Source organism: Mus caroli, chromosome 14 (assembly GCF_900094665.2).
Source record: "Mus caroli chromosome 14, CAROLI_EIJ_v1.1, whole genome shotgun sequence".
Classification (NCBI taxonomy): Eukaryota; Metazoa; Chordata; class Mammalia; order Rodentia; family Muridae; genus Mus; species Mus caroli.
Genome location: NC_034583.1, coordinates 50653288 through 50678473, shown reverse-complemented (window position 1 = coordinate 50678473; position 25186 = coordinate 50653288). Strand labels below are relative to the sequence as shown.

General features: G+C 38.4%; 2 protein-coding genes across 2 annotated transcripts in view; one reads left to right on the top strand and one right to left on the bottom strand.

Moving 5' to 3' along the window:
• The window catches only part of Cab39l (calcium binding protein 39 like), a 90133-nt gene extending 84098 nt beyond the window's left edge, over window positions 1-6035 (bottom strand). Inside the window, exon 1 of the mRNA XM_021181258.2 lies at window positions 5981-6035. The gene's annotated coding sequence lies outside the window, so the exon portion shown is untranslated. The remainder of the gene's footprint in view (window positions 1-5980) is intronic.
• Window positions 6036-6138: 103 nt separating this feature from the next.
• Window positions 6139-25186, top strand: part of Setdb2 (SET domain bifurcated histone lysine methyltransferase 2) — an 85864-nt gene continuing 66816 nt past the window's right edge. Inside the window, 5 exon segments of the mRNA XM_021181369.2 lie at window positions 6139-6412; window positions 9244-9563; window positions 15828-15953; window positions 20207-20272; window positions 23286-23382. Coding sequence (XP_021037028.2) covers window positions 9548-9563; window positions 15828-15953; window positions 20207-20272; window positions 23286-23382 — 305 coding nt within the window. The 5' untranslated portion in view covers window positions 6139-6412; window positions 9244-9547.

The window sequence follows — 25186 nt, the reverse complement described above, 5'->3', positions numbered from 1 at the left end:
GTTTTGTGTAAGAGTCATTAAGCATCCGGTTACCTCATTTGTACCTTGCAGGTATGTCACCCAACTTCCTTATTGTCTTCTGTATAAAAAGTTTGATGCTCGATTTGACAAATTACATTCAGATTCTACACAACCTCTCCTGTGTGCATCTGTCTGTCATTCATCCGACGCTTTGCCCACCCGTGACTAGAGACCCGTTCCACGCAGACAAAGGGGCCCAGAGGATCTGCGGCATCTTTTCATACTATAATATGATGTAGTATGATTTTTTGTTCCTATAATTTGTTATGTATTTATGCAGTTTCCTGGACTAACATAAAACTAACACAGGGCTTCTGTGTTAGTTTTATGCATGAATTGGCGTTTTTTTCAAACTTTATTGCCCAAATGACCCTTGAGTTGTTTCCAGTTTTAGTGATGGTGACAACTAGAAGTGCTGTTTCTTCTCTTCATCAGAGAAGAACATCATCACCATAAGAGAAATGTAGACTAAGCCCACCATAAGATCCCACTTTATCTTTCCTATAGCAGCAGAAAGTAAAACCAAACCAAACCAAACCAACCAACCAAACAAACAAAAGAACAACAGTACCAGCAGTACCAGTGATGGTTGTAGCTCTGTGTAGATTCACTGCAACTAGGAGCTGTGCTAGGGTGTCAACTCACTTCATGGTGGACGCAGTGACTATGTTGTTTGCACTGCACATCAGGAACAGGAGTCTGGTCCTTGCTGTGCAATCTATTTCTATTTTTTTCCTCATCCCTACACATTGTTTCACACATTGTTTCCCCAGTTATTCCATGCTCTTTTCATTAGACTGAAATAGTTATCACTAAATACCCTTTCAAGAAGTTGAAACCCAGCTACCCACAATGATCATACCATAACAAAAAGACCATTGTGCTAGTTCTATAAAGTAGTGGGTTTTTTCACAAGAATAAGTTATAGGAAAGCATAAACTTTGATTTCATTTCCTCTGGATTCTCCTAGCAAAGGTCAAGATAGACGTGGTTGTTGATGCATCTTTACAAGCTGTTTTCTGAAAAGTGATGCAACCCTACCTGAACCAAGTACTAAGGACTTTTATCTTCTTATAGCCCAGAGGTATTTATCTGGGAAAGTTTTAAAATATAATTTCACTGATTCTAAATGTTCTTAATTTTTATAAGCTGTTCCTTTTTTCAAAAAAGCTGGGTTTTTGTTCCTATAATTGGTTATATATTTATGCAGTTTCCTGGACTAAAGCAGGGTCCTGTGTTAGTTTTAAGAACAAGGGTTCTCTTGTATTGTTTTCTATCTGGTATTGTTATGTACTTGTTCTCTTGTAGTGTTTTCTATCTGGTATTGTTATGTACTTGCAGCAAAGGAACAGACTATGAAGATACAGACTTCCTGCACTAGTGTGTCCAACCTTTTGACACAACACAATGTTGTCAAATACAAAGTCCATTCCTAAAAACTGTGCAATCAAGTTACAAAGACCAGCTTTTCTGGGCCTGAGTTCATTATACTTCCCAGAAAGCTTTTTGCTTTACTTGAGATATACTTAATGAGCAAACATCAAATATAAAGTTCAGCATTACTCTCAGTAAGAGGTATTTCCTCTGAAGAAAATCCCACTGGCTTAACTGTGATTGGATGAACCCTGCTAACCTTCTCAGGAGGCAGTTTGGCACTGTAACCTAAGGATATAGAAACCCTGCAACTTCACTTCATTTTAGTTGGTCAGATTTGTTGGTATAGACTTCAGTACCAGCATGCATCAGGCAGAAACACTCTCAAGTCCCACACTAGCCTAGATATACAGTAACACTGAGTCTCATAATCAAAACAAGTAAACAAACAAAAGCAAATATCACTGGACACAGTGATACATATCAATAATGCCAGTTCTCAGCAAGCTGCCAGCCTAGGCTACATAGTGAGATTCAGTTTGATTAATTTTCCACTAGTTCAACAACCTAATAGGTTCAAACTGTTATATTTTGCTATTTTCCTCCAGGAACGTAAGCTTTTTTTTTTTCTTTCAATTTTTATTATTTTAACTCTTATTATACGACCCAGGTTAGAGAATTCTTAACTCTCACTCTGGGATTATAGGTATGAGCTAACTCACTCAGTTTGATGTTTGCAGCTTAGTGATTTACTACAAGGTTAGTTATTCTTGGGAAAACGAACTAAGTATCTTAAGTATCTTTTTATTGAAAAATCTAAATGGTATTATGGTATTCGACATAGTTCTTTTTACAGGTACAGAGTTAAACAAACAAACAAAAAACATTTATTGAGCGTGTGTGTGTGTCTGTCTCTGCATGTGGAAGGTTAACTTGTGGGAACTATATCTCTCCGTCCACCATGTGGATACTGGGATTGAACACAGGTTCTTGAGCTTAGTAGCAGTCACCTTACTCAACTGAGCCATTTTTCAGGTCTTAAGACCAGCATCATAAAATTTATAGAACCCAAGAACATCTGAGAGTCTTTGGATGATATCACAGTATAGACCAGGGATTTGCTAATCTTATTCTCTGACTGAAAATAAAATAATCTTAACTGTCTCAGAAATCATGTGGGCTGTTTTTGTTTTTTTTGTTTTTTTCTTTTTTTTTTTCTTTTTACCTTAGAAGACAAAAGCTGATGATCAGTGCCTCAAGGCTACTCCAGTACAAGAGACAACAAAACACAGGCTCTGGGTGTTGGAGCCCACTCAGCATGAAGACTCACTGCCCTTTGCTTCTCCCTTCCCTCTCTAGAAAAGAAAGCTCTTTGCACTCAAATTCTTCACTAGTTGGTCTTTGCTGGTGGGAGTTTCCCACCTTCTTTGATTTCTCTCTTTCCAAATCTTTTTCCTGAACTGAATCACTGGGGAGCAGCCAGACCTGGATTAAGTAACAGCACCAATTACTTTCAAAGAATGTACTTGTTAGTAGTGGTCACCTCTGCTGCAGCACAAAAATACCAAGTTCTGTGTCCACAGATAAATAAAAGGCTATGCACATTATATTTGAGAGGGATAAATTCTACCCATCTACCCCACTCTATGCCCAATCAAGAGCCTTAGAGAATCATCAGGAATAGTGACAAAAGTAGTGGTAATATTACATGAATTGGTGTGACCATATAAAAAATAACTTGAAATATACTAAGGCACAAAAATTCAGCTATTACCACTTGCCAATATTTTTCCTCTAGCAAAATAAATTTTATCTTTCCATTTAGGAATGCTGCATATATAAATACCATGATATAAGGCAGCTAAATCAGCTCCTAAGGTGGAGCTACATGGTGAAAGTGGCAAAGTAAACCAAGCAACAAGGACAACAAAGACTTCCCAGGAAGCCCTATATTTAATCCCTCGTATCTAAAGGGACAGGAGGCAGATAGAGCTAGGATGAGGAAGAGAGACCAAGTGCTTGCCTGGCATGCACAAGGCCCTGACCTTGACCCTAAGCGCTGTGAGAAGGAGGGAGAAATGAAATATATGCTCCTAAAACTTTTTTTTTTAACCTAAACAATCCAAATAGCCCACCATATAAATCACACTAATTTATGGGAGTTCTCAAAACATTTTAATTACTTATTTGTGTGCTGAGTATTGAACCCAGGATTCCCTTGCATGCTCAGTACATGATCTACCAATGAGCCAGACTCTCAGCCCTTTAAAATTATTTTTAAAGGGCTAGAGATACCTTAATAAGAATTGATCACATAAAATATCATTTGGGGGGCAATTTGAATTTGTATACAGTATTTTGTTTTGTTTTTCGTGCATACTGTATTTTTAACTTGGTACATTTACCATTTACTTTCTGGTTTCAATCAATATAAATTCATTATGGGGATGAACAGTGCAACTAAAAATAGTTACAAGCCTAAAGGTCAAAATGACCAATGCTTTTGGTGACAGTCATCAGTGAGATCTTAACACTTTAAAGACCTGTCTTATACCTCAATTTTCACATGCTCTAACCTTTATCTCAAACCTTTCTGCAAATTAAGAAGACCACTGGCATAGCAAGGAGGAATTTAGACTTTTCTCCCACCACTGCTATCAGCTAATTTAGAGATAAACACACTTTCCTTTACCAAACTGTTTCTTAATTCTTTTGAAAACAGGAAAATTAAGTCAGTGGGTTTATGGACCAGTAACAGTAATGCAAACTGTGATCACCAACTCATACTCAAGTAGGACTAGTCACCCTTTCTGTTCGAGAAAAATTTAGTATGGGCTGTGACTTTAAAAAGTAAAGACAGACCCTGGTTATCACAGACAAGGAGAAGGCAGAGAAGCTGAAGCAGTCCCTACCCCCAGGTTTGGCAGTGAAGGAGCTGAAATGAACCAGACCTCTGCATGTGACTATTAAAAACCCTGGAAAGTAAGAGAGAGAGAGAGAGAGAGAGAGAGAGAGAGAGAGAGAGAGAGAGAGACAGAAAAAAAAAAAAGAGAGAGACAGAAAATAAAAATAAAAACACGAAAGAGAGAGAGAGAGAGAGAGAGAGAGAGAGAGAGAGAGAGAGAGAGAGAAAGAAAAAATAAGTAAAGTAAGAAAGTCAATTTTTTGTGTGTGTACTGTTTGTGTTTGGTTCGTTCTGTCACAAAATATCCCCCTCCTTTATTGTCGACTCAGCGGAATCACCAATTAACCTTGAATAACTTAAAGTTATTCAACCTCACCAATTAACCTTGAATAACTTAAAGTTATTCAACCTTGAAAGAAACTAAAAAGTGAAGATACTGGTGTTAAGTCTCAGGTTCTTATGTTTATCAAAACTGTTAAAAGTTAATCACAAAATATTTGTCTCTAACAGGCTAGATTTTCAGATCTGGCAGCTTCTTTCAAATTAAAAAAAAAAAAATGAATGCTTTCTACTTCCTTTTCTACTTTTTTTTTCCCCAAGAGAAAACTGGAAAGAGGAAAGTACAGTGCCTTGCTCTTCCCAAACTCCAACACCCTCCTTAAATAATACCCTGTTCCCTAAAGCCAGCCGGCATAGCATGGCAGATCCCGAAATGTACAAAGCTGTCATGGCTTTCTTGTTTGGTTGGTTTTGACTAGGTGCAGAAAACATATTCGACATGTGTAAAATTTAATGTGAAGCTTCACAATTTTGTTTCCAAATGTCAACTTTAATTGCATAGATGTATTCATTTGAGTTGTATTGTTTTGGGGTTTGGTTAATTTTGATCTGTTTTTTTAAAAATTTATTTGCAAACGCTTTTTTTTAAATCAAGTTTATAATGTTAAAAATACGTAAAGAGAAATTTACAAAAAAAAAAAAAACCAAAAAATTAACACCTTTGAAAAGGGGTAAGGGTGTGGCGCTCCTGTGGCTGAAAGATCCGGTCTGCCTGAGCTAGCTTGAAGTGAATTTAGAGCATGGCAAACACTAGTTTACTTCCCGTTTCTCCTTTTGATTTTATTTTAGTTCTCATTTTTTAAAAGTCATTGAATGAATGCTGGCGGCATGCTTATGAATAAAACTACTCTCACACAACCTGCTGTCCATGTATGCCAAAGAATGAACTCTCGAGAAGGGCAAAGGCTCAGCAGTCGGTCCCTGGCAATTGACAAAAAAAGAAAAGTTCTCTATCGACCCGGAGGCCAGTGGTCGAGACAGCCCCCTCTCCCTTCCACGACTGGCTTTCCCGTGTTGAATCCTACAGCCAGCCTCCTTTAATCAAGACAGGGGTCGGCGGTGTTCGCGCCACAAACACTGCTGAGAAACTCTCGGGAACCAAGGGATCAGGGTTAAGACAGGAAAGCAAAGCCTGCGCCAGACTCTAATGACCAGCAGAGCCAAGCCGGGGCCACCGCCACCACGCCTGCCTCCCAAACACAGGGAAGAGACTCCGGGAGAGAAGAATCCCCTGCTAGTTAAGTCGCCCCGTCGCCCCCAACACTCCTGTCATCCCCAGGACTCTCCTTCCACACACACACTTCCAGAGCCGGAAAAGGCTCGCCGCAGCCACACACCTACCGCGGGCAGAGAGCGCTGCGCCACCACTCCAGCGAAGTGCCTCGCTCGGCTGCGGAGAACCCGATTGGCCGTAGCAGTCCGCGCGAGACAAACCGAGAGAGTCGCCGACCAATCAGGAGGCCGCGCGCTCCGCCCGGCGCCGCGGGGCCGCGGAAACCGTGTGGCGCTCCCGTGGGGCTGGTGTCTCCCCGGCTGAGGTGAAGCCGCCTCGGGACTGCAGGCTCTGGTGCGGGCAGTGCAGGGCGCGCGGGGTGCCAGGCCGCCTCAACCCGCTGTCTCAGTAGCGGGGGTGGCCGGGGCTCTCAGCCGCGTTTTCCGCTCCGTCTTGCGGCGCTCACTTTCGTGGCTGGTGATTTCTGAGTAATTTGGCTCTCATGGGCTGTAGATAGCGGAGCACAGAATAGATCTTCAGGACACTGGTCCATTCCACAGGTAAGGTTACATTGGCCATGAACAAATGAAATTATTTATCAGTTGAACTTGATTGGTGTCTTCGAAGCGACGGACTGACTCACAGTCCAAGATCAATAAAGTCACTGCAGAAAGGGATATGATTGACAGATCCTATGATTGGCATGTAGTAACTTATGGCTCTCTGCATGTTAGTGAAGAAAACCAAAGTGGAGGATTAATTTACGTTTAGTCTTAGATTTGGTAAACAGACCATTAGCTCTTCCAACTACGCTAACACGTACGATAGGACATGTTTCTATTCTTCACCAGAAGCCGTTTTGCCATTATTGTGTGGTTTAACATAGGGACACATGGAATAATTAAAAATGTGCCTGACCCCTGACTAACACTCCGATTATGTCATGCCTATCAAAGAACCAGGGAGATAGTGGTATCTTAGTCTTTTTAGTTTCTCTTTCCCCCAAGTAAAAAGGAAACTTAGATCTAAATGAAGTTGGCTGTACGTTTGGCCAGATGAAAGTTTGAGACTGGCAAAGAACCAAATTTAAATAAAATTCTCCTGGCAAGCTGGGAGATGGTGGCTGGGGAGGAAGAGGCAGAGAGGCAGAGGCTAGCGGATCTCAGAGTTCTCTCCGGACTGAGTTCCAGGAAAGCCAGGGTTACCCAGAGAAACGTTGTCTCAAAATACAAAACATACAAATAAATAAAAAGTACACTAACAGTGAAATATTAGTCTTGTCTTTGGAAGATAAGCTTTAAATTTTCTTAACTTTTTTTGGCATTTTTTTTTCTTGTGTAAATTAGCTTCCAAGCTACACTGGTGAGAGCTTTTTCTTTAGTTGCTCTTTGCTATGTGGAAGTCCAGCCTAGTAGACCAGGATGGCTTTGAGCTACTGGTCCTCCTGTCCCCACCTGCCCTTTCCTGAGGTGTCAGGCTGTGAGTGAGTGTACTGAGGTGGAAGTTACTAGAATCATCTTGGAAGGCAGCTTGGCAATGTCTCTTTGTGGCACTTGGATATCTGTAGTATTAATTTTACAGTGGAAAGGTTGCCTGGCTGAAGTACAGTGTATGGCTTATGTTTCCCTTTTAACTATTTGCATTTCTGGTGAGTCTCATTGCCAATGTGATACATACTTCTTTTTGGCTCACAGATTTACAAGTTTCTAAGAATATTTTGGTGTTCTGAAGCATATCACAGTTAGTGATATATGTCAAGCATATTCTGGGCTGAAACCATAGCCCATTCAGAATACTTGCCTTGTTTGTGCAAAGCCCTGGTTTAGAATCTGAGCACTATATAAGTCCAGTGTGGTGGCACATGCAATTGATCCCAGTACCTAGGAGGCAGAGGCAAAAGGATCAGAAGTTTAAGGCTATACTCAGTGTCATAGCCAGTTCAAGGCGAGCCTTTCTCAAAAGGAAAAAGAGAAAAATTGTACTCCACTTGGTACTCAGTGGACAACAGAGTGCTTTCCTGTTTTGAGGAATTCTTGGTCATTATCACCTCATTTCTTTATTTTCCCCATAAATTACTAGGTGTGATTTTCTAGGGTTCTAAGTGGCTTTTCCCATGAGTCTGGTGTGTTATTTTCACCTAATCCATGTATTTGAAGAACAGTTTTTATATCCGTGATCCCTAATTGGTTATTTTTTCAGAATTGAACCTTTCTTTAGCCCTACAAGGATCTAATATATTCAAATTTATTTTAAAATATGAATTCTCTTAAGCCCAATCCCAGTTTAGTGTGCTTGGTACATCTTATCCACAGTGCAACCTTCTCCATGTATTTCAGAACTCACCTCCCCTTGGGGGTTTCCTGCCATCCTTTTGTGTTATGATGTTCCTTGGCATTATCTTGAGTTTCATTTCCTCATAGAGACCTCACAGACTGTCTGTTGGGAGTTCCCTTTTAGTTTTAAACATGATTGTATACAGTGTTTTAAAGCCTTCTCACATTGCTGGGCAGTGGTGGCCCACACCTTTAATCCCAGCACTTGGGAGGCAAGAGGCAGGCAGATTTTTGAGTTCAAGGCCAGCCTGATCTATAGAGTGAGTTCCAGGACAGCCAGGGCTATATAGGGAAATCCTGTCTTGAAAAACAAAAACAAAACAAAACAACAAAAAAAGCCTTGTAACACCCTTCAAGCTTATGATGTGGAAAAGACAGAAAAATTTACCAGATATTGACTAACACTTTTATAATTCAAAAAAATTTTACTACTGCCATCACTAGATATATATCCTAAGGAAATATCAGAAAAATGCACAAAATGTTTATTCAAGCATTATGTATAACAACTAAAAAATATACAAAACTTTATAATGACAATAATTTTTAAAATGTATTAAAACCTTCAATGTGTGAATTATTGTCCAAAGTATATAATTTAGCCATTTACTTAAATAACGATAGTAGTAATTGGGCAGAAAGTAGAATATATTATTGTGAGCATGGAAAAAGCATATATACTAAAATCTAAAAATTTTAAATTATACACTAAGAGGATAATTGCTGCCATTTATGAAGTCTTTCCTATGTGTCAAATATCAAAGTGATAATCTCATCCTCATAACAGCATATGAGACAATTGCCATTATTATTCCTATTCTTAAAAGTTTCTATGATAGATTAAGATAAAGTGGATAGTTTGTTGGTTGGTAATGCAAGTTTTAACATATTAAATATAGATGATAGGATCATGAGCTATTCTTTTCTGTACTTGTCCTAATTTTGATGTTCTGTAGATTTTTCCAGTTAATGTATATTTTTTCATAATGCTTTATATTATTTTTAAAGATGAAGTTGTTTTCTTTGTAAATATGCACTGTCCTTTGTTTTCACTGCAGAGTGTTTCATGCATTTGTGGACCAAAACATGGGATGAACTTTAATTTTAAAAAGACATTGTCAGTAGTCCTGATCCGGTTTTCAACCTGGCCTTGAAGAAGATGCTGTGCCTGTTTTTCTTGGACTAGTAGTCGTTCTGAAAGTCTATTCAAATACTAAAGACTATTAGGAAGTGGCCTAACAAGATACTCTCTTTGGGGACTACAGATTTCATAGAGACTGCAGTTGGAGCCCACTTATTCTCCAATCAAGGTGGTTTTGATTAACTTCATTTTGAAGAATTTTATATAAGCAACACCAAAAGATGGAAGAAAAAAATGGTGGGTCAAATAACTCATTTTTAAACATTGTATTTAAATGTTTCTATACATTTATTCTAAATTGCTGAATTTCAGTGTATTTCACTCTCTATGATTTCTTTTTCTTCTTCCCACACCATTGGGTGTGTGGGGAGCCAGCACAGCCTGGAATGGTTTGAAGTGAGTGGGGCACAGAGTTGGAGGTGGAGGTAGCTGTGAAGACTGGTGTTCTCTGGCTTTCTAGCTCTCCATGTAGACTGAATGCTTGCTGACACCTCTCACAAATCCTAAAATCGTTCTTGTTATTCTGTGGTTAAAAACTCCTGGCTTGGGTGTCTAACCCCTGTGGCCTAGCAGCAGGGAATTAATTAAAAATATTTATTGCTATTGTTCCTTTCTCAGGAGAAGCAGCCAGAAGCCTCTCTAGCGAGGCTGGTTGACTCTTTGTGAACCAGAGAGGAAGAAAGGAAAAGAACCAAAATCTTTTACACAGACAGAATGCACAGAAACATATACATTCATACACACATTTACATTTTCATTTATACATTAACACATTCACATTTTTGTTGGGCCTAACAACTTGTCTTACATACTCCGCAAGTATTCATGCATGCTTACACACACACACACACACACACACACACACACACACACATACATATGTATATATCTACATATAGCCAAGCTATCCAACTAACAACTTTATTTCTTTTCTCTGGCCTTTTTATACCTTCTTAGACAAAATGTTCTTTAGAAAATTACCTCAGAGATGTTACATAAAATGGGAGTTACAGAAGGAAGTTGATATTAAGTTCAAAGTAGTGTCTCATCATCATATGCTCATTAAAAGTTCAAAGTAACAGTTTTTACATGGCTTTACCTTATCATAGTGCACACCTGTAGCTTCATCCTTGTATGTAAATGTTTTCCTTGAACACAAAACTGTCCCAAGTCTATTTCTCTTTTTAGTGTGATTGTGAAAGCTCATTGTATTTCTTATCGTACAGCCTTTTCTTACCATTCTGAGAAGTGGGCACATTCTATTCTTGATTCTACTTTATTACAGCTTTCTAGTAAAGCAACTAAGACCATCTATTGAAACTTTCTACCTAAAATTATGTGAACAAATCAAGAATTCTTTAGAATCATTAATTCATCTAAACAGCATTTATATTAATTTAATAATGACAGGAAAAGCATATCAGCTTCAAGAAGCAATCCTGAGACGAGGTCTCTTTGGAACCTTGCCATCAAGCTCACCTGTCGAAGACCATGCAAAAAACAGTGGGCTACCTCCAGGAAGGCCACCTGCTAGCTTTAGCTTATCCTAAATGGTTCCTGACATTGGTGTGTGTGGTATATATACACATATGTGTGCAGATGTCTAAGCTAGTAGATTTCAGATGTCAGGAATGGATATATTCCTATTTCTGTCCACCCCCAACCCCCTTTTTTGAGACAAGCCTTCCCATTAAACCTGGTGCTGAGTGGCCAGTGAGCTCAAGGGGTTCACCTGTCTCACCTTCCCCAGCACTTGGACTACCGATGCACAATGCCATGCCTGGCTTTTGACATGGTGCTGGGGGTCTAAACTTTGGTCCTCATGATTGTATAGCAGACCCTTTCTGGACTGAGCCGTCTCTCTAGCCACAATGTCTTGTAGTTTAAATGAGTCTTTAGGTCCCTTATTTAGTGACCATTTGTAAAATAATGGTTTCATGAATTATGGTTATCTCCCATATGATGACACTTTTCATCATAGAGTGTACAAAAATTACCTTCGTATTTTTTACTAATATCTATTAATGATTTTACTAATATCTATTAACCTTGGTTAATGATTGAGAAATTTTCAGGCTTGCCACAGTAAATTCAAGGTTTCTAAAATTGTAACTTTTCACCTAGTGACTTTTAAGTTTATTATTAGTCATAGGGTTACTTTGTTCATTTTCAAGAAAATCTGTGCTTAATATCCAAAACTGAAAAGCTATAGTTTTATCTGAGATTTAAAAAAAAAATTCTCTATTTTGAAGAAAAACTAGTTTAGCATTTTACCATGATTAGTCAAGCATTTGTTTTTTTTCTTGAGACAGCTACTGTGTTATAATGACTGTACAAATGGCTGTAATTTATTTACTTGTTTGGTTGGAGGGATTATGTATGTGTTCATGTGGGGACTAGAGATCAACCTTGGGTATTATTCCTCCAGTACTACCCATCTTATTTTTTTATTTTATTTTATTTTATGAAGAGTCTCTCATTATCTTGTAGTGCTCCTCCTCTGGATTAAAATGTATACCACCACCCCTACCTTTTGTTGAGCATGATTCTAGAAATTGAATTCAGCTCCTTATGCAGGCACTTTACTGACTGAGCTAGCTCCTCAGACTTCATCAAGGATGTTCTTAAAGTAAAAATGATAGCAAAGATCAGAGTGACAGTTTTAGGGCAGTGCCATTATCTTGGTTTGTGACAAGATATCAGAAGTTATGTGTTGTCATGCAATACCTTTGTGCTATCAGTTAACATCTTCAAACAGTAAAGGCAAGTGCCTTGCTGTTATTTTTAGTGTATGTATATGATGTTGGGGATAAACCCCCAAGCTTTCCACCTAGTAAGCCAACGTTCTATCGCTGAGCTACTCCTCAGACCAGCTGAGTATTACTTTAAAAATAGTTAGATCTTATATGTTCCCTAAAGGATTCTCAAAGTGCTCCCTACACCATTTTGCTGATTATAGACCCAGAGATCTCTTAGAGATCCTCCAGGCATGTCCAGCATTTTGACACTGCAACATAGAATCATCTACAAAATTCACACTTGAGAACACTATAGTTGAGTTACACAACAACAGAAAAACTCAAAAAAAAAAAAAAATCCAAGACATAATCACTCAGGGCGATCTGTTGCAGTAATGGAAACCCTAACTAAGTTTACTTACTACATGATGGTGAGCCATAGTCACTGCAAATTTGGGGCCCATCTGTCAGGCAGCCCTGTGTCCTGAAGCTTCAGTAGATGGTGAGCATTGCTGCACTTAGTGAGTAGCTTATAATTAATTTATTGAAAGAATCAGATCACTATGATTCCTGAGTATTTCTTTTTTGACAAAGACAGTACTGGCTTGTTTTGTGTAAGATAAGGTAGAGTCAGCAGAGAGAAGGGAGCCTCAGTTGAGGAAATGCCCATGAGATCCAGTTGTAAGACATTTTCTCTATTAGACATCAATGGGAGAAGGCCCAGCCCACAGTGGGTGGTGCCATTTCTTGTCTGAAGTGCTGGCTTCTATAAGAAAGCAAGCTGAGCAAGCCAAGTGAAGCAAGTCAGCAAGCAGTGCTTGCTTCTGAATCAGCTACTACTGTATCCAGGAACCATGTTTCAGTTCCTGTCCTGACCTCCTCAGTAGTGAACAGCAGTGTGGAAGTATAAGCTAAATAAACCCTTTACTCCCCAACTGGCTTTTGTTCCTCGTGATTCCTTGCAGTAATAGAAACCCTAACTAGGACAGGCTTTTTCAAGCTTTCTAGCATAGTGATATTTATCTTCTTTATAAAGTTCTTATACTTCTTTCATTGTGGATATGTTCTTGCAATAGTTAATACTTAGTTGAATGAGAAATACATTTAGTACTTGCTTATATTACTTGTAGAGATCTTTTTGAAATATACTCAACTATTTACAGTTTTAGATTATTATTGCTTCTTGGTCTTTTAGTTAAGGTCAAGTGTAGAACTTGTTCTTATCACCTAATAGATTATAGCTGAACATTCACACATTTCACAAATAAGTAAAGATCACAAGCAAAAAAAAAAAATCTGCAAACCGGGTGTGGTGGCACACGCCTTTAATCCCAGCAGAGGCAGAGGCAGGCGGATGTCTGAGTTCGAGGCCAGCCTGGTCTACAAAGTGAGTTCCAGGACAGCCAGGACTATACAGAGAAACCCTGTCTCGAAAAACAAAAGCAAACAACAACAACAAAAAAACAAAACAAACAAAAAAAACCCTGCAATTGTTTAAAATGCAGTCATTTATACAGGATTTTATATTTACAGTGAAGTGAAAGTCACTCATGTTCCTCCGTGATTCGTTGATTTAGTCTCTAGGCCAAGATGTTGGGAATAAAGTCAGTATGATGTAATAAGGATGCTTGAAGGAACAATACCTGTATTTAAACCCAGAACAAATATATGTGAGCTGCTTAGTTACATCCATTGTTATATATGTAGACAATTTCAATGTTTTCTTTGATTGGCTTTGTTTTCTTAAAAGTTTATTAATTTGTGTGTGGTATTAGGAATTGAATCCATTTCCCAGTTATTGTTCAGTATGCTTCACTGAGCATAGCCTAAACTTCTGTTTTCTTAAATTGTATTGCCATAGTCTCTTTATTAATCAGTTCTAAGACTTAGTATCTACTCTCACTTTTTGTTTCAAGTATTTCCTTTCAGAATAATTCGATGAAAACATGTTGGCTTTTCTAGTAATATTCCACTTGATACACAATCAAACACACCAGTGGATTTTGATCAATGCCTTTGGGCATCACTACCTCTGTTCTCAGGCCATGACAAACTTGTATATAATTCCAGAAAATGTTGATGCTACAAAAGCTATTTTTATTTTTTCTAATTTTTTTCTTAAATTTTTAATTGTAATTATTTATAAGGAACATATAATATGTGAATGCAAGTATACATTGGATAATGCTCAGGTTTGGGTATATCTTCTCTTTAAAACTGGGATCCAATAAGTTTTTTATTTTATTTTTCAAATATTTATTATTTCATTTTGATGGAAAACTTTTTTTAAAAGTCCTCTTAGAGCTTTTAAAAACACAGTGTATAACCTGTAGTCACCCTGTTCTACTGGAGAATACCAGAACTCCTTTTTAACTGTAACTTGGTACCTGCTGACCAACCTCTCCTCATCCCTCCCACTGTCCCCTACCTGTGAATAACCACTGTTCTGTTTTTAGCTTCTATAAGATCAGCTGTCTCATAACTAGCATGAGTTTGAACATGCCCTTCTCAACTTTTTGTCTCTGACTCTCTTTACTTTACATAATACCCTTCAGTTTTCCTCTTATGGCTAAAAAGTATCCATTGTACATATATACTTTATTTTCTTTAAAAGCAGTTTGTAAATATTTCTAAATCTTCCCATTTGATTATCTACCTCTAATATGGGTAAGTCCCTAATATAGAGCCTTTCATGTAAAAAGGAATGTGACTTAATTTCATTTCCCTAATACTATTGATTTACATATAAGCTCATAGTGTCTTTTGTTTTCCATTTGAAAATCTTCTAGAAAAGCTTTGAGTAAGATATTAGTTTACTGTATACAAAAAATGATGGCCCTCAATTTGTGTAAATTCTGCATTAAAAAAACAAACAAAACAAAAACAAGTAAAGTTAATATAAAAGACTTTAAATTTTATTTTGTCTATATTTGGGGTGGGGGGAGACAACACACACACACACACACACATATACACAGATAGAGAACAAACATAAGTGCAGTTCTGTGGAAACCAGAGGCATCAGATTGCCAATCTCCCTGGAGCTGGAGTTGTGAACTGCCTAACATTAGCAATGGGAGTCAAACTCAGGTTCTCTGAATGAGTAGTATGTACTCTTAACCACTGTAATATTGTTAGACATTTGGTTATTTCAGTGGCCATTGAGATATTTCATTCTGAAATGATCTACTTCTACATATAATAGAGGTTGTATCCTGGAAATGCTAAAGATGCATGTTATCTATTACGCATGCCCTACTATGATTCTGACCTGGAATAATTCTTCCCTTTTTTCCAGTTAAGAAATAAGTGTCGTTAAAGTTTTTTCCTTTTATTTTTTTTTTTAACATAGGTTGTCTTGTAACATATGCTGGCCTTGAACTCACAGTGTAGCCCCAGATCTTGAAATTTATCTTCCTATTATTCCCAAGTGCTGGAATTATAGGATGTTCTACCACATGAAGTTTTATACAGAATTGAACATAATAAAATTTCAGGGCTTCATCAATGGGACACAAGTACTCTATCAACTAAGCCACACCCCCAGCACCAGTTTCTGATAGATTTTTAAATTTAGCAGCAATATGTGAGACACTTGGGTCTTACTCTTGATGTCTACATCTTTGTAAGGAAATATGATCCAAATCTTTTTTCCTCAATGAAAGTGTTAGACCAATTGAATCTTAATTTTTGTTTAGAAATGATAGTTTATTTCTGTAACTTATACCTTAAGGAAATTGGTGCATTTTTATTAAACTCTTAGGTGATGCAAAGACTTTCTGGATGGAGCTACAAGATGATGGTAAAGTTGACTTAATGTTTGAGAAAACACAAAATGTCCTACATTCACTGAAACAGAAGATAAAGGATGGGTCTGCCACAAATGGAGGTATGAAAAATGAAGATTTCTGACACTTTCTACTAATGCTATATACTGGAAATGCAGTATAATGCTACTGTTGTTTATTATAGATAATAAATAAATGCTTTTCTAAGGCCCTAATGTGAATTTTATCTGCTTTATGTATTATAAACTTGCATTCCCCATATGTGATGGCTTGTATATGCTTGGCTCCGGGAGTGACACAATTAGGAGGTATGGCCTTGTTGGAAGAAATGTCACATGGGGGTAGGCTTTGAGACCTACCTTCTAGCTTCCTGGAAGACAGTCTGCTCCTGGCTTCCTTTGGTTGAAGATGTAGAACTCTTAGCAACTCCAGTGCCATGTCTGCCTAGATGCTTCTGTCTTTCCTGCTATGATGCTAATGGACTGAGCCTTTGAACCAGTAAGCCAGCCCCAATTAAATATTGTCCTTTATAAGAGCTGCCTTGGTCATGGTGTCTTTTCACAGCAATGGAAACCCTAACTAAGATAGAAGTTTGTACTGGGGTATTACTGTGATAGGCCTGACCGTGCTTTTGTTTGGAGGAATGTAGATTTTGGGATTTTGGAAAGCAGTGGAATGCTTTAAGTGGGGCTTAATGGGCCATATTAGTAGAAGCATGAAAGACAGTGTTCCTGAGTGTGTTTTGAACTGTGGGGACCAGCTCAAGAGGTTTCAGAAGAGAAGACTAAGTATGTGGCCTACAGACCAGTTTTTGTGATATTTTGGTGAAGAATGTGGCTGCTTTTTTGCCATTGTCTAAAGAGTCTTGACTTAGGTTAACGTGAAGAGATGTAGACTAATTACTTTGACAAAGGAAGTCTCAAAACAGCCTGGTATAAATTCTGTTGTATAGTTACTAAAGTTCATTCTTCTAAGAGCATTTTAATGAAAAATAGCAAGCATAGAAAGGAAAAATACAAATACATGGTTCAAAGAGTAAATGAACACGAGGAATGAAGCTAAATCCTGTGTTCAAGGATATTAAATGGAATTAAAGGAGTGGTGACCTTTGGGCAAGATCTCACCTGCTAAACTTCTGCTTTTGAAGTTGAAGAAGAGATATAGTTATATCTAAGCATTATTATGACCTGGTTATTGTTTTCATTTTTACTTTTAATCTGAAATGAAGTACAATCCAGAAATGGAGAGCATAACTGTCATCCAGGTCTTGAAGCTGGAAGACACAGCTTTTGATCCTGATCTTAAGGAATAGTGGCTATGAAAAGCTTAGTACCAGGTATGATGGTGTACACCTTTAATCCCAGGAGACAGAGGCAAGCAGATCTCTGAGTTTAAGGCCAGTCTGGTACAGAGCAAGTTCCAAGACAACCAAGTTTAGGCAGTGAAGAAGTTGGAAAACAGAAAGCTGGTAATAGAATAAGGATGCCATGTTTCAGCTCCAGTAAGCTGCAGAAATAAGCAGCTTTGGTCATGTGGCTCTGGCTTTAGAATCAAGACTAGAAGGAGACTACTGGGACAATTGGTGATGCTGGTTAGCTAGAGCTAAGAAATTAGCAGTGATTAAGCAGAGACCAGCATCACTGAGGGGAAGTATTTTCTGAAAGCACAAAGAAACTGTATCCCAGAGATAGCCAACAGCTCTCGTGTTGCAGCTGTACGTAGTAATGTGTAAGAATCGCCCAGGTAGTACTGGCTTTGAGTGCCTGAGGGTTCATGGAGAGCAGGTGAGGTTTGGAACTGTGAGAGGCCAGGGAGGGACATTTGTGAAAGTGCAGCCTCATTTGCAGTTGACAGCCCAGGACTGAGGGGTCATGTAAAGAAGTTGAGGCTTGGCACCATAAAGGGTGCCTATGAGAGGCTGTTGATGAAGCCTAGTTGCAATGAAAAACCCCAGCATGCTAGAAATGTCAGGCCCATGGGATGACCACCAAGAACATCAACAGCAATGGAGTGGAGTCAACCAGAGCCTAAAGTACTACTACAGAGGGCAGAGCTGCAGATGTGACTTAGACCCTTAGGAGGAGCCCAGAAGATTATGTGTGGATCCCAGACATAGGAACAAGAAGCTTTAAAGTTGAAATTGCCTTGGATACCCAAAGATGTTACAGATGCCAGAGCTGTGCAAAGCCTGCTGAGGAAATCTGCTAGCAGGGAGTGGAACCAGTTCAAGAGAAAGAAGTGTGTTGCAGTCAACAAAGCAGAAAGGAGTGGGGATCTGAAGAATACTTTGACATCACACACAGAGATACAGAGTTTGGAGTTTGCCTAGTTAGTTTTTGGTCTTGCTTTTGTCCAGGATCTCCTATCCGTGTCCTTTTGGAATGGTAATATATATCCTGTGGTATTGGAGATATGTGATCTGCTTTTTTATTTTGATTTTATAAGGGATTACAGTTCAGCTATTGGATGAATCTCAGAAGAGACTTTGAACTTTAAAACATTGTTGAGACTGTGATAGGCTATGGGAACTTTTGAAGTTAGATTAAATGTATTTTTTTATTATGCTGTAGCTAGGTATGGCCCCCATAGACTCACATGTTTTAACAAGCATATGGGGCCAGGGAGTAGAATGTGGTGGTTTGAATATGCTTGGCCCAGGAAGTGGCATGTGACATGTGGCCTTGATGGAGGAAGTGTGTCACTGTTGGGTGGACTTTCAGACCTTCCTCCTTGCTTCCTGGATGACAATCTGCTCCTGGCTTCCTTTGGCTGAAGATGTAGAACTCTAAGCTCCTCCAGTACCATGCCTACCTAGACACTGCTGTGCTTCCTGCCATGATGATAATGGACTGAACCTATGAACCTATAAGCCAGCCCCAATTAAATACTGTCCTTTATAAGAGCTGCCTTGGTCATGGTATCTCTTCACAGCAATGGAATCCCTAACTAAGACACTATACATCTTATAAAAGTAAACCTGAGCTTTGCAAATGATAGTTACTGATGATCCCCTTCACCATGTGTAGCCTAGAACTCTTAAGCACTGGCCTTGAGCACTCTTCCTTCTTTAGCCTCTGTTGGAGCTGAAAACAGGCTACGATTTCCTCCTTTGTTTATACTTTTTCCTTTTATACCTTCATACCTGAACTGGAGGGGAGGAATGTTACATAAGTAATACCTACTTCTTGTATAATTTTGGCATAAATAGGAAAATCCAACAGCATTTTGTTTACTCCATCTAAACAACTGGTGTATATATGACTCATTAGTGGTAGAAGTCATGATCAGCATGTGTAAAGCCCTACCTAGGTTCTATCCCACCACACAACAGCATAAAAATTTCCTACTTCAAACAGAACTTAATATACTAGTTTTGAAAGCAAAATTTTAGGGTTTTGTTTTTCTGTGTGTTTTCAACCCTAGTTGTTTAGAACTTGAGGCTCTAAATTTATGATCTCCCTCTAGCTCATTAGGATACAGGCTTGTAAAGCAAAAATGTTCCCAACTGTTAATACTTTTGGTTGCTCTCACTAGGTAGTCTGTAGCCTTGATGTTGTGAAAACCAGAAGATGGGTGGGGACTTGCAGTGGGAGGGGTTGTTGTTTTTATCTTTGTTTGTTTACAGTTTTGTTTAAAAGTGGGAAGAGAAGAATTCTTGTTTCTCTGCCTACTCTGAAACAGGGTTATAATTGTGTGGGAGAGATGAGGTAAAGCCAGCAAATAATGTATATGTAGTTTTAGCTGAGGCATGGGTTCCTCCTGTCACTCACTGCCAGAGGCTTTCTCTCAGCATGGAGTTTCTGCTATACTATGCTAATGACATTTCAGACTCTCGTGATCATGTATTAGTTTTTTTTCTTCTTTAAGAAACTTGTAAAAAATTTAGAGATTGTTTCTCAAACTTTCTTGAGTGAGCTAGATGTAAGTTTGAATACAGCTCTCAGTTTTAGTAATAGCTGACTTCCTGGCCTCATTTCCTTGGTCTCTGTCACTGATGATCATAGGCTCTTTCCAGGGAGGTGGAAAGATTCAATGTCAGTTGTTTCGTATTGGAGTTGGTAACCTGAATGGAAGTGATGATGATTGTGTTTGTTTCTCTCTCCTCTCTCTCTCTCCCCCCTCTCCCCTCTCTCCCTCTTTCCCTCTCTTCCCTCTCTTCCTCTCTTCCTTCTCTTCCTCTCTCCCTCTCCTCTCTCCTCTCCCCTCTCTCTCTCTCCCCTCTCCCCTCTCTCCCCTCCCCCCTCTCTCCCTCTCTCCCTCTCTCCCTCTCTTCCCTGTCTCCCTCTCCTCTCTCCTCTGCTCCTCCTCCTCCTCCTTCTTCTTCTTCCTCTCTCTCTCCTCTCTCTCTCTCCAGACTATGCCCAAGCAATGAATCTAGTAAATGAAGCCACTCTGAGTAACACTCAAACACTGGAAAAGGGTATGTTCATTACTTATTCCAATCCTGGTATTCCTTGCTCTTTCCTTGCCAGCCGTAATCTGTCAGGTTAATTAAAGGTAACTTGAGACGACACAGAAGATCCATATTGCTAAGTATTATGAACCACAGTTTCCTTCATGAAAAGTCCTCCCCCTCCTACAAAGCACCATGTCTTTTCTTCATAAAACATCATGCAAAGAGGGCAAATAGAATTCTAAGAGTCTAAAGCATTGTAAACCTGTTTTCTATAAAGAGCACTGTGAGGAAGGTACAGTCCATTATAGATGAGTTGATGAACTTTTTTTTTAGCTTGGTTTGAAAATGGTTTAAAAAGATCAAAGATAACAAAGAAAAATTATTTATAGGACTTCTGATAGCAAATGTGTATTTTCTGTAGCAAGCAAGTTTCCACTTTAAAAAATATGGCTCCCTGTGAGGTATGACATATTAAGCAGTCAGTACCCCAAGAAATGTACTTGAAATGTCAATCAAACCTTTGGCCTCTGTTATTTCTGGCTGACTTGAGATCAATGGCTAGAGATTAGGGGTTCTCATCATACCCACCATAGGTGTAATAATTTGCTGGAGAGCTAGTTCAGTGGTTAAGATTGTTTTCTGCTTTTTGAGAGGACCCAAGTTCAATTCCCAGCACTCATGTTGGGCACCTTACATTCACCTGTAACTCAACCTCCAGGGCCTCTGACACCCCTTTCTGGCCTCTGTGAGCACCTGCAATAATGTGCACGGAACTCCTCCATGTCATAAAATAACAAAAATCTCTTTAAAATATTTTGATGCAATAGCTTAAGAAACTGGAGGAAATTATTTCATCCTCTTAACAGTTTATTATGAAACGAATAAGATACAAATTAGTAGCTTGGTGAAGCAGCATGTGCGAGACGGGAACCTGAATGCTGGTACTCCAGTCTCAAGTTTGGGGAGTATGCCACCCTCATAATACATAAATGTTTTCATCAACCTAAAAACCTCTGGCACCCCTCCCCCATTATTTAGGGCACTTGTGGAGATCTCATTGCATAGGCATGAATGCATTAATATTGGCCACTGGTGATTGACTCACTCTCCTGTCTCTCTTGCTTCCTGAACTTTGTTCATCTGAAAATTCCAAGCCTGTAATTAAGCTTTGGTTTTTCAAACAGTGGAATAGCCACCATGTTGAAGCTCTCTAGGGATTCTAGTTAGTAGTCGTCTTGGTAGCAATTTAGACTATTATCACCCTGGAGGTTCAAAGCCCTTAGAAGTAAGATGGTGCTCTCCCCCTGACACTCGGGAGATTACAAGGATTTTAATAATTTGATATGGATCTAGGGCAGACCAAATATATATTTCTTGTTATGCCACAAATACTAAGACTAGAAAAGATAGTTTGAAGTTATTTTATCAGTATTATCATTCCATACATTTTAATGTATTGTAACTGAGCCTTATGTGTTGAAAGTGTATTTATCAAACTTTCATTTATATTGTTAGATATCCTCAATAAACTTTGCTATCAAAATTTGGAGACTTAAAGTTTTTAGTGCTATCACCAGTGTATTTTGAATAGTGTTTTTCTCATTATTCTTAATTTCAGTGCTAATGTGTATTTTTACAATAGGTTCTCCAAAAAAAAAAAAAAAAAAAATCTTTCCTTTCGAAGTATTCTCCAGTAACATTTAAGATTACAAGGAAAGAAACTTTTTTTTCTGTGTCTGGGGTTGTGGACTATAAATTAGACTCAGAGGTGTCCAGTTGTATCGATTCAGTGTACATACACTTATCATAGAAGTGAATAATCATCGTAGCAGTGAGTTTTGATTACTAGGGTAAACTAAGGCAGAGGGCACTTCTAGACAAACAGATGGATTCTTAGAAGAGAGTGGAAGAACAGAGAAGCAGATGTAACTTTTGAAAGGAAAATAGATGTGATATAGACATTGAAATAGTGTCTGCATTGGCATGGTGCTGACATCCATCCTTCCTATATTGAAACTTCTGGAAGAGGACCTTATAATTTTTTTCTTCCCTTTTTTCTTTTTCTTTTTAAGGATCCGTTTTTAAACAGTTAAGAGGAGAGAAAGCCTTTTCCTGCATTTGTTGATTTTCAAATATTTCAGTTCAACAATCCTTTTGCTACTGTAACACCTCTGCACAGTTTCAGAATGAACACACCCTTCGGGGATTACAGTTTTGTGGGGGGGAGGGGAGTGGTAACAAGAAATAAATCCTAAGAAATAATTCTTTTCCTCTCTAAAATAACTTATTTTCAACTCATTGGAATTTTTTGTTTGGAGTCATTAGCAACAGAAATGATATGTCATGATTTTATATTTTATATAGTCTATCCACCTGAATTGCAACAATTTTATGAAGAAAAAATATATCTATTTGCTAGTATAGAAAAACAAAAGGGTTTGGTGTTAAGGTCAAAACAAGGCCTTGGAAATCCAGTCTGTACTCCCTAGATACTGATTAACACTAATTACCTTTCCTTCCCTTGCTTAGTTACAACTGCAATTACTTCTTGTTTTCCCATATGAAATAACAAAGGAAAGAATAGAATTGAAGGTAAAAAGATAAGGAAATAATTAGGCAAGTTTATCAAAAGGGGTAATCCAATGCATTGAGCCCTGCCTCCTCCAGCACATAGTTAGAGCAGTGAGGAAGCAGAAGATACCTAAGCCTTTAAAGGCCTGCAAACACCGTGCCACTTGTTTATAAAATATAGGCACAACTACAACTACTTTAAATAACTAATTTTTGATTAAATTGATATCAAACTCATTCTTGGGAGCAGTTTTTCCAAAGCTTTTAAATTTATATTGAATTGTTTCCTTAATACTTTTGAAAATATTGGCAATCTTATGGCCGAGTCTCAAACTTTTAGTATCTTTGGAAATTTTAGTGTTCCATTTGGGCAGAATTTCTAGTCGGTGAGGATATTATTGATTATTTTAGTGAATTATTTCTAACTTTGTATTTCTGTGGCTCCTGTTTGTACTTTTCCCTGTAGATCATAGACCTGTGACTCAGAGTGAACAGGAAAACAAATCAAGTGCACTTCCCTCTGCAGCGTATGACAACTCCTCTCCTAAGGGCTGTGCTATTCTGTATGTATATGTTATCTGTGTTAATGCTCCCTCAATGTGCTGTTTACTGAACATCCCTAAGTAACTAACTCCTTTTATAAAATTTACCTTACGATGTCTGTGTTTATTAGTCAACTGAAATCTTCCAAATCAACTTTGAGGATATTTGGAATATTAAAATGGCCTCCAGTGTCAGCTCAGTGTTGACATCAACCTGTAAAATAGCAAATATGAGGAGAAGCTTTGTCTGGCCCCTTCTCCTCTGCCACTGAGTTCAGTGAGCTTTCCTGAGCTTTCAAGAGACTTACACAAGAGTAAATCTGATACCCGCCGAACCTTCAAACGCTGGTCAAATTCCTAACTTGTTGCTCTAATCTTTTTCCTTTCAGCTAAAATTAAACTGGGCCTTTAAAAGTTGTCAAGAAAAAAATATTTTTTTCTGTTTTACTTTCATATCGTTTTGGCCATTGTAGATATAAACTGTTACATGTAATTTGCATTTATAAACAGCAGAGCTATCTTGTTGGGTTTTGTTTGGTTTAGTTTTTCAGACAAGGTCTTACTAGGTAGCTGAGACTGGCTGTGACCTGTGACCCCAGCCTCCCAGTTGAGATGTCAGTGAAGCTTGAGTATCAAAACAATTTAATATGCTCATACAGAAACCTAAGCCCATGCTTTTATAAGTCCCCTGCCTGTGGCTCACAAAACTTTGGTTTTAATTAGAAGTGATAATCCAATATACAGCATAAAATCTCATTAGTTTTAGAACACAAACCCAACCATTCTAATATATAAGATGTTTTACAAAACTGGCTGCCCGTAACCTTAGAAGATTATATTGTAGGTAGAGAATTAGTTTTTACAATAAATTATAAATGTTTTAAAGTCATTGTGCTAGTTTGTTTGGTTTTTTAGAGTACAAAGACTAAATATATACTGTGTACTCAAGGAATCACTGGGATGCAGGCTTTTTTTTTTTTAAAGATGAATTTATTTATTTTATTTGAGTATTCTTTCTGCAGATACACATGCATGCTAGATAAGAGCATCAGATCACGTTATAGATGGTTGAGAGCCACCATGTGGTTTCTGGGAATTGAGCTCAGGACCTCTGGAAGAGCAGCCAGTGTTCTTACCTGCTGAGCCATCTCTCCAGCCCTATGCTAGTTGGTTTTTGCCCACTTACACAAACCTAGACATGTCTGGGAAAAGGGAATCTTAATCGAGAAAATGTGGCCATATGATTGGCAAACCTGTAGGGCATTTACTTAAGGATTGATGTGAGTGGTGCTATCTCTGGGCAGGTGGTCCAGGGTTGTACAAGAAAGAAAAATGAGCAAGCCCTGAGAAGTAAACCAGAAAGTAGCTTCCACCATGGCCTCTATTTCAAGTTCCTGCCTGATTTCCTTCAGTGATGAACTGTGAGCTGAGACTTGCAAGCTAAAATAAACCCTTTTCTCCCTGAGTTGCTTTTATCCTTGGTGTTTTATCACAGCACAAGAAACCCTAAGACAGTCATGATATATGTCATGGAAACACATAGATATCTGATCTTTATTATCTTTAGATGTTAGGCTCTTCTTATTATTTATTTTCCTTTTTTAGAGGCAGGGTCTCATGTAACCCACACAGGTCTTGAAATTGCTTTGATGCTAAGGATAACCTTACTCCTCCCTCTTTTCCTCCCCACATACTATGATTACAGGAGCCCACCACTTAAAATGTAGGTTCTGTTCTTATAGTTCATTCTGTTATGAACCGAAAGTCCAACTTCATCTTGACTTTTTTTTTCCTTTGCGGTGGTGTTTTCTTTTTTTTTTTTTTT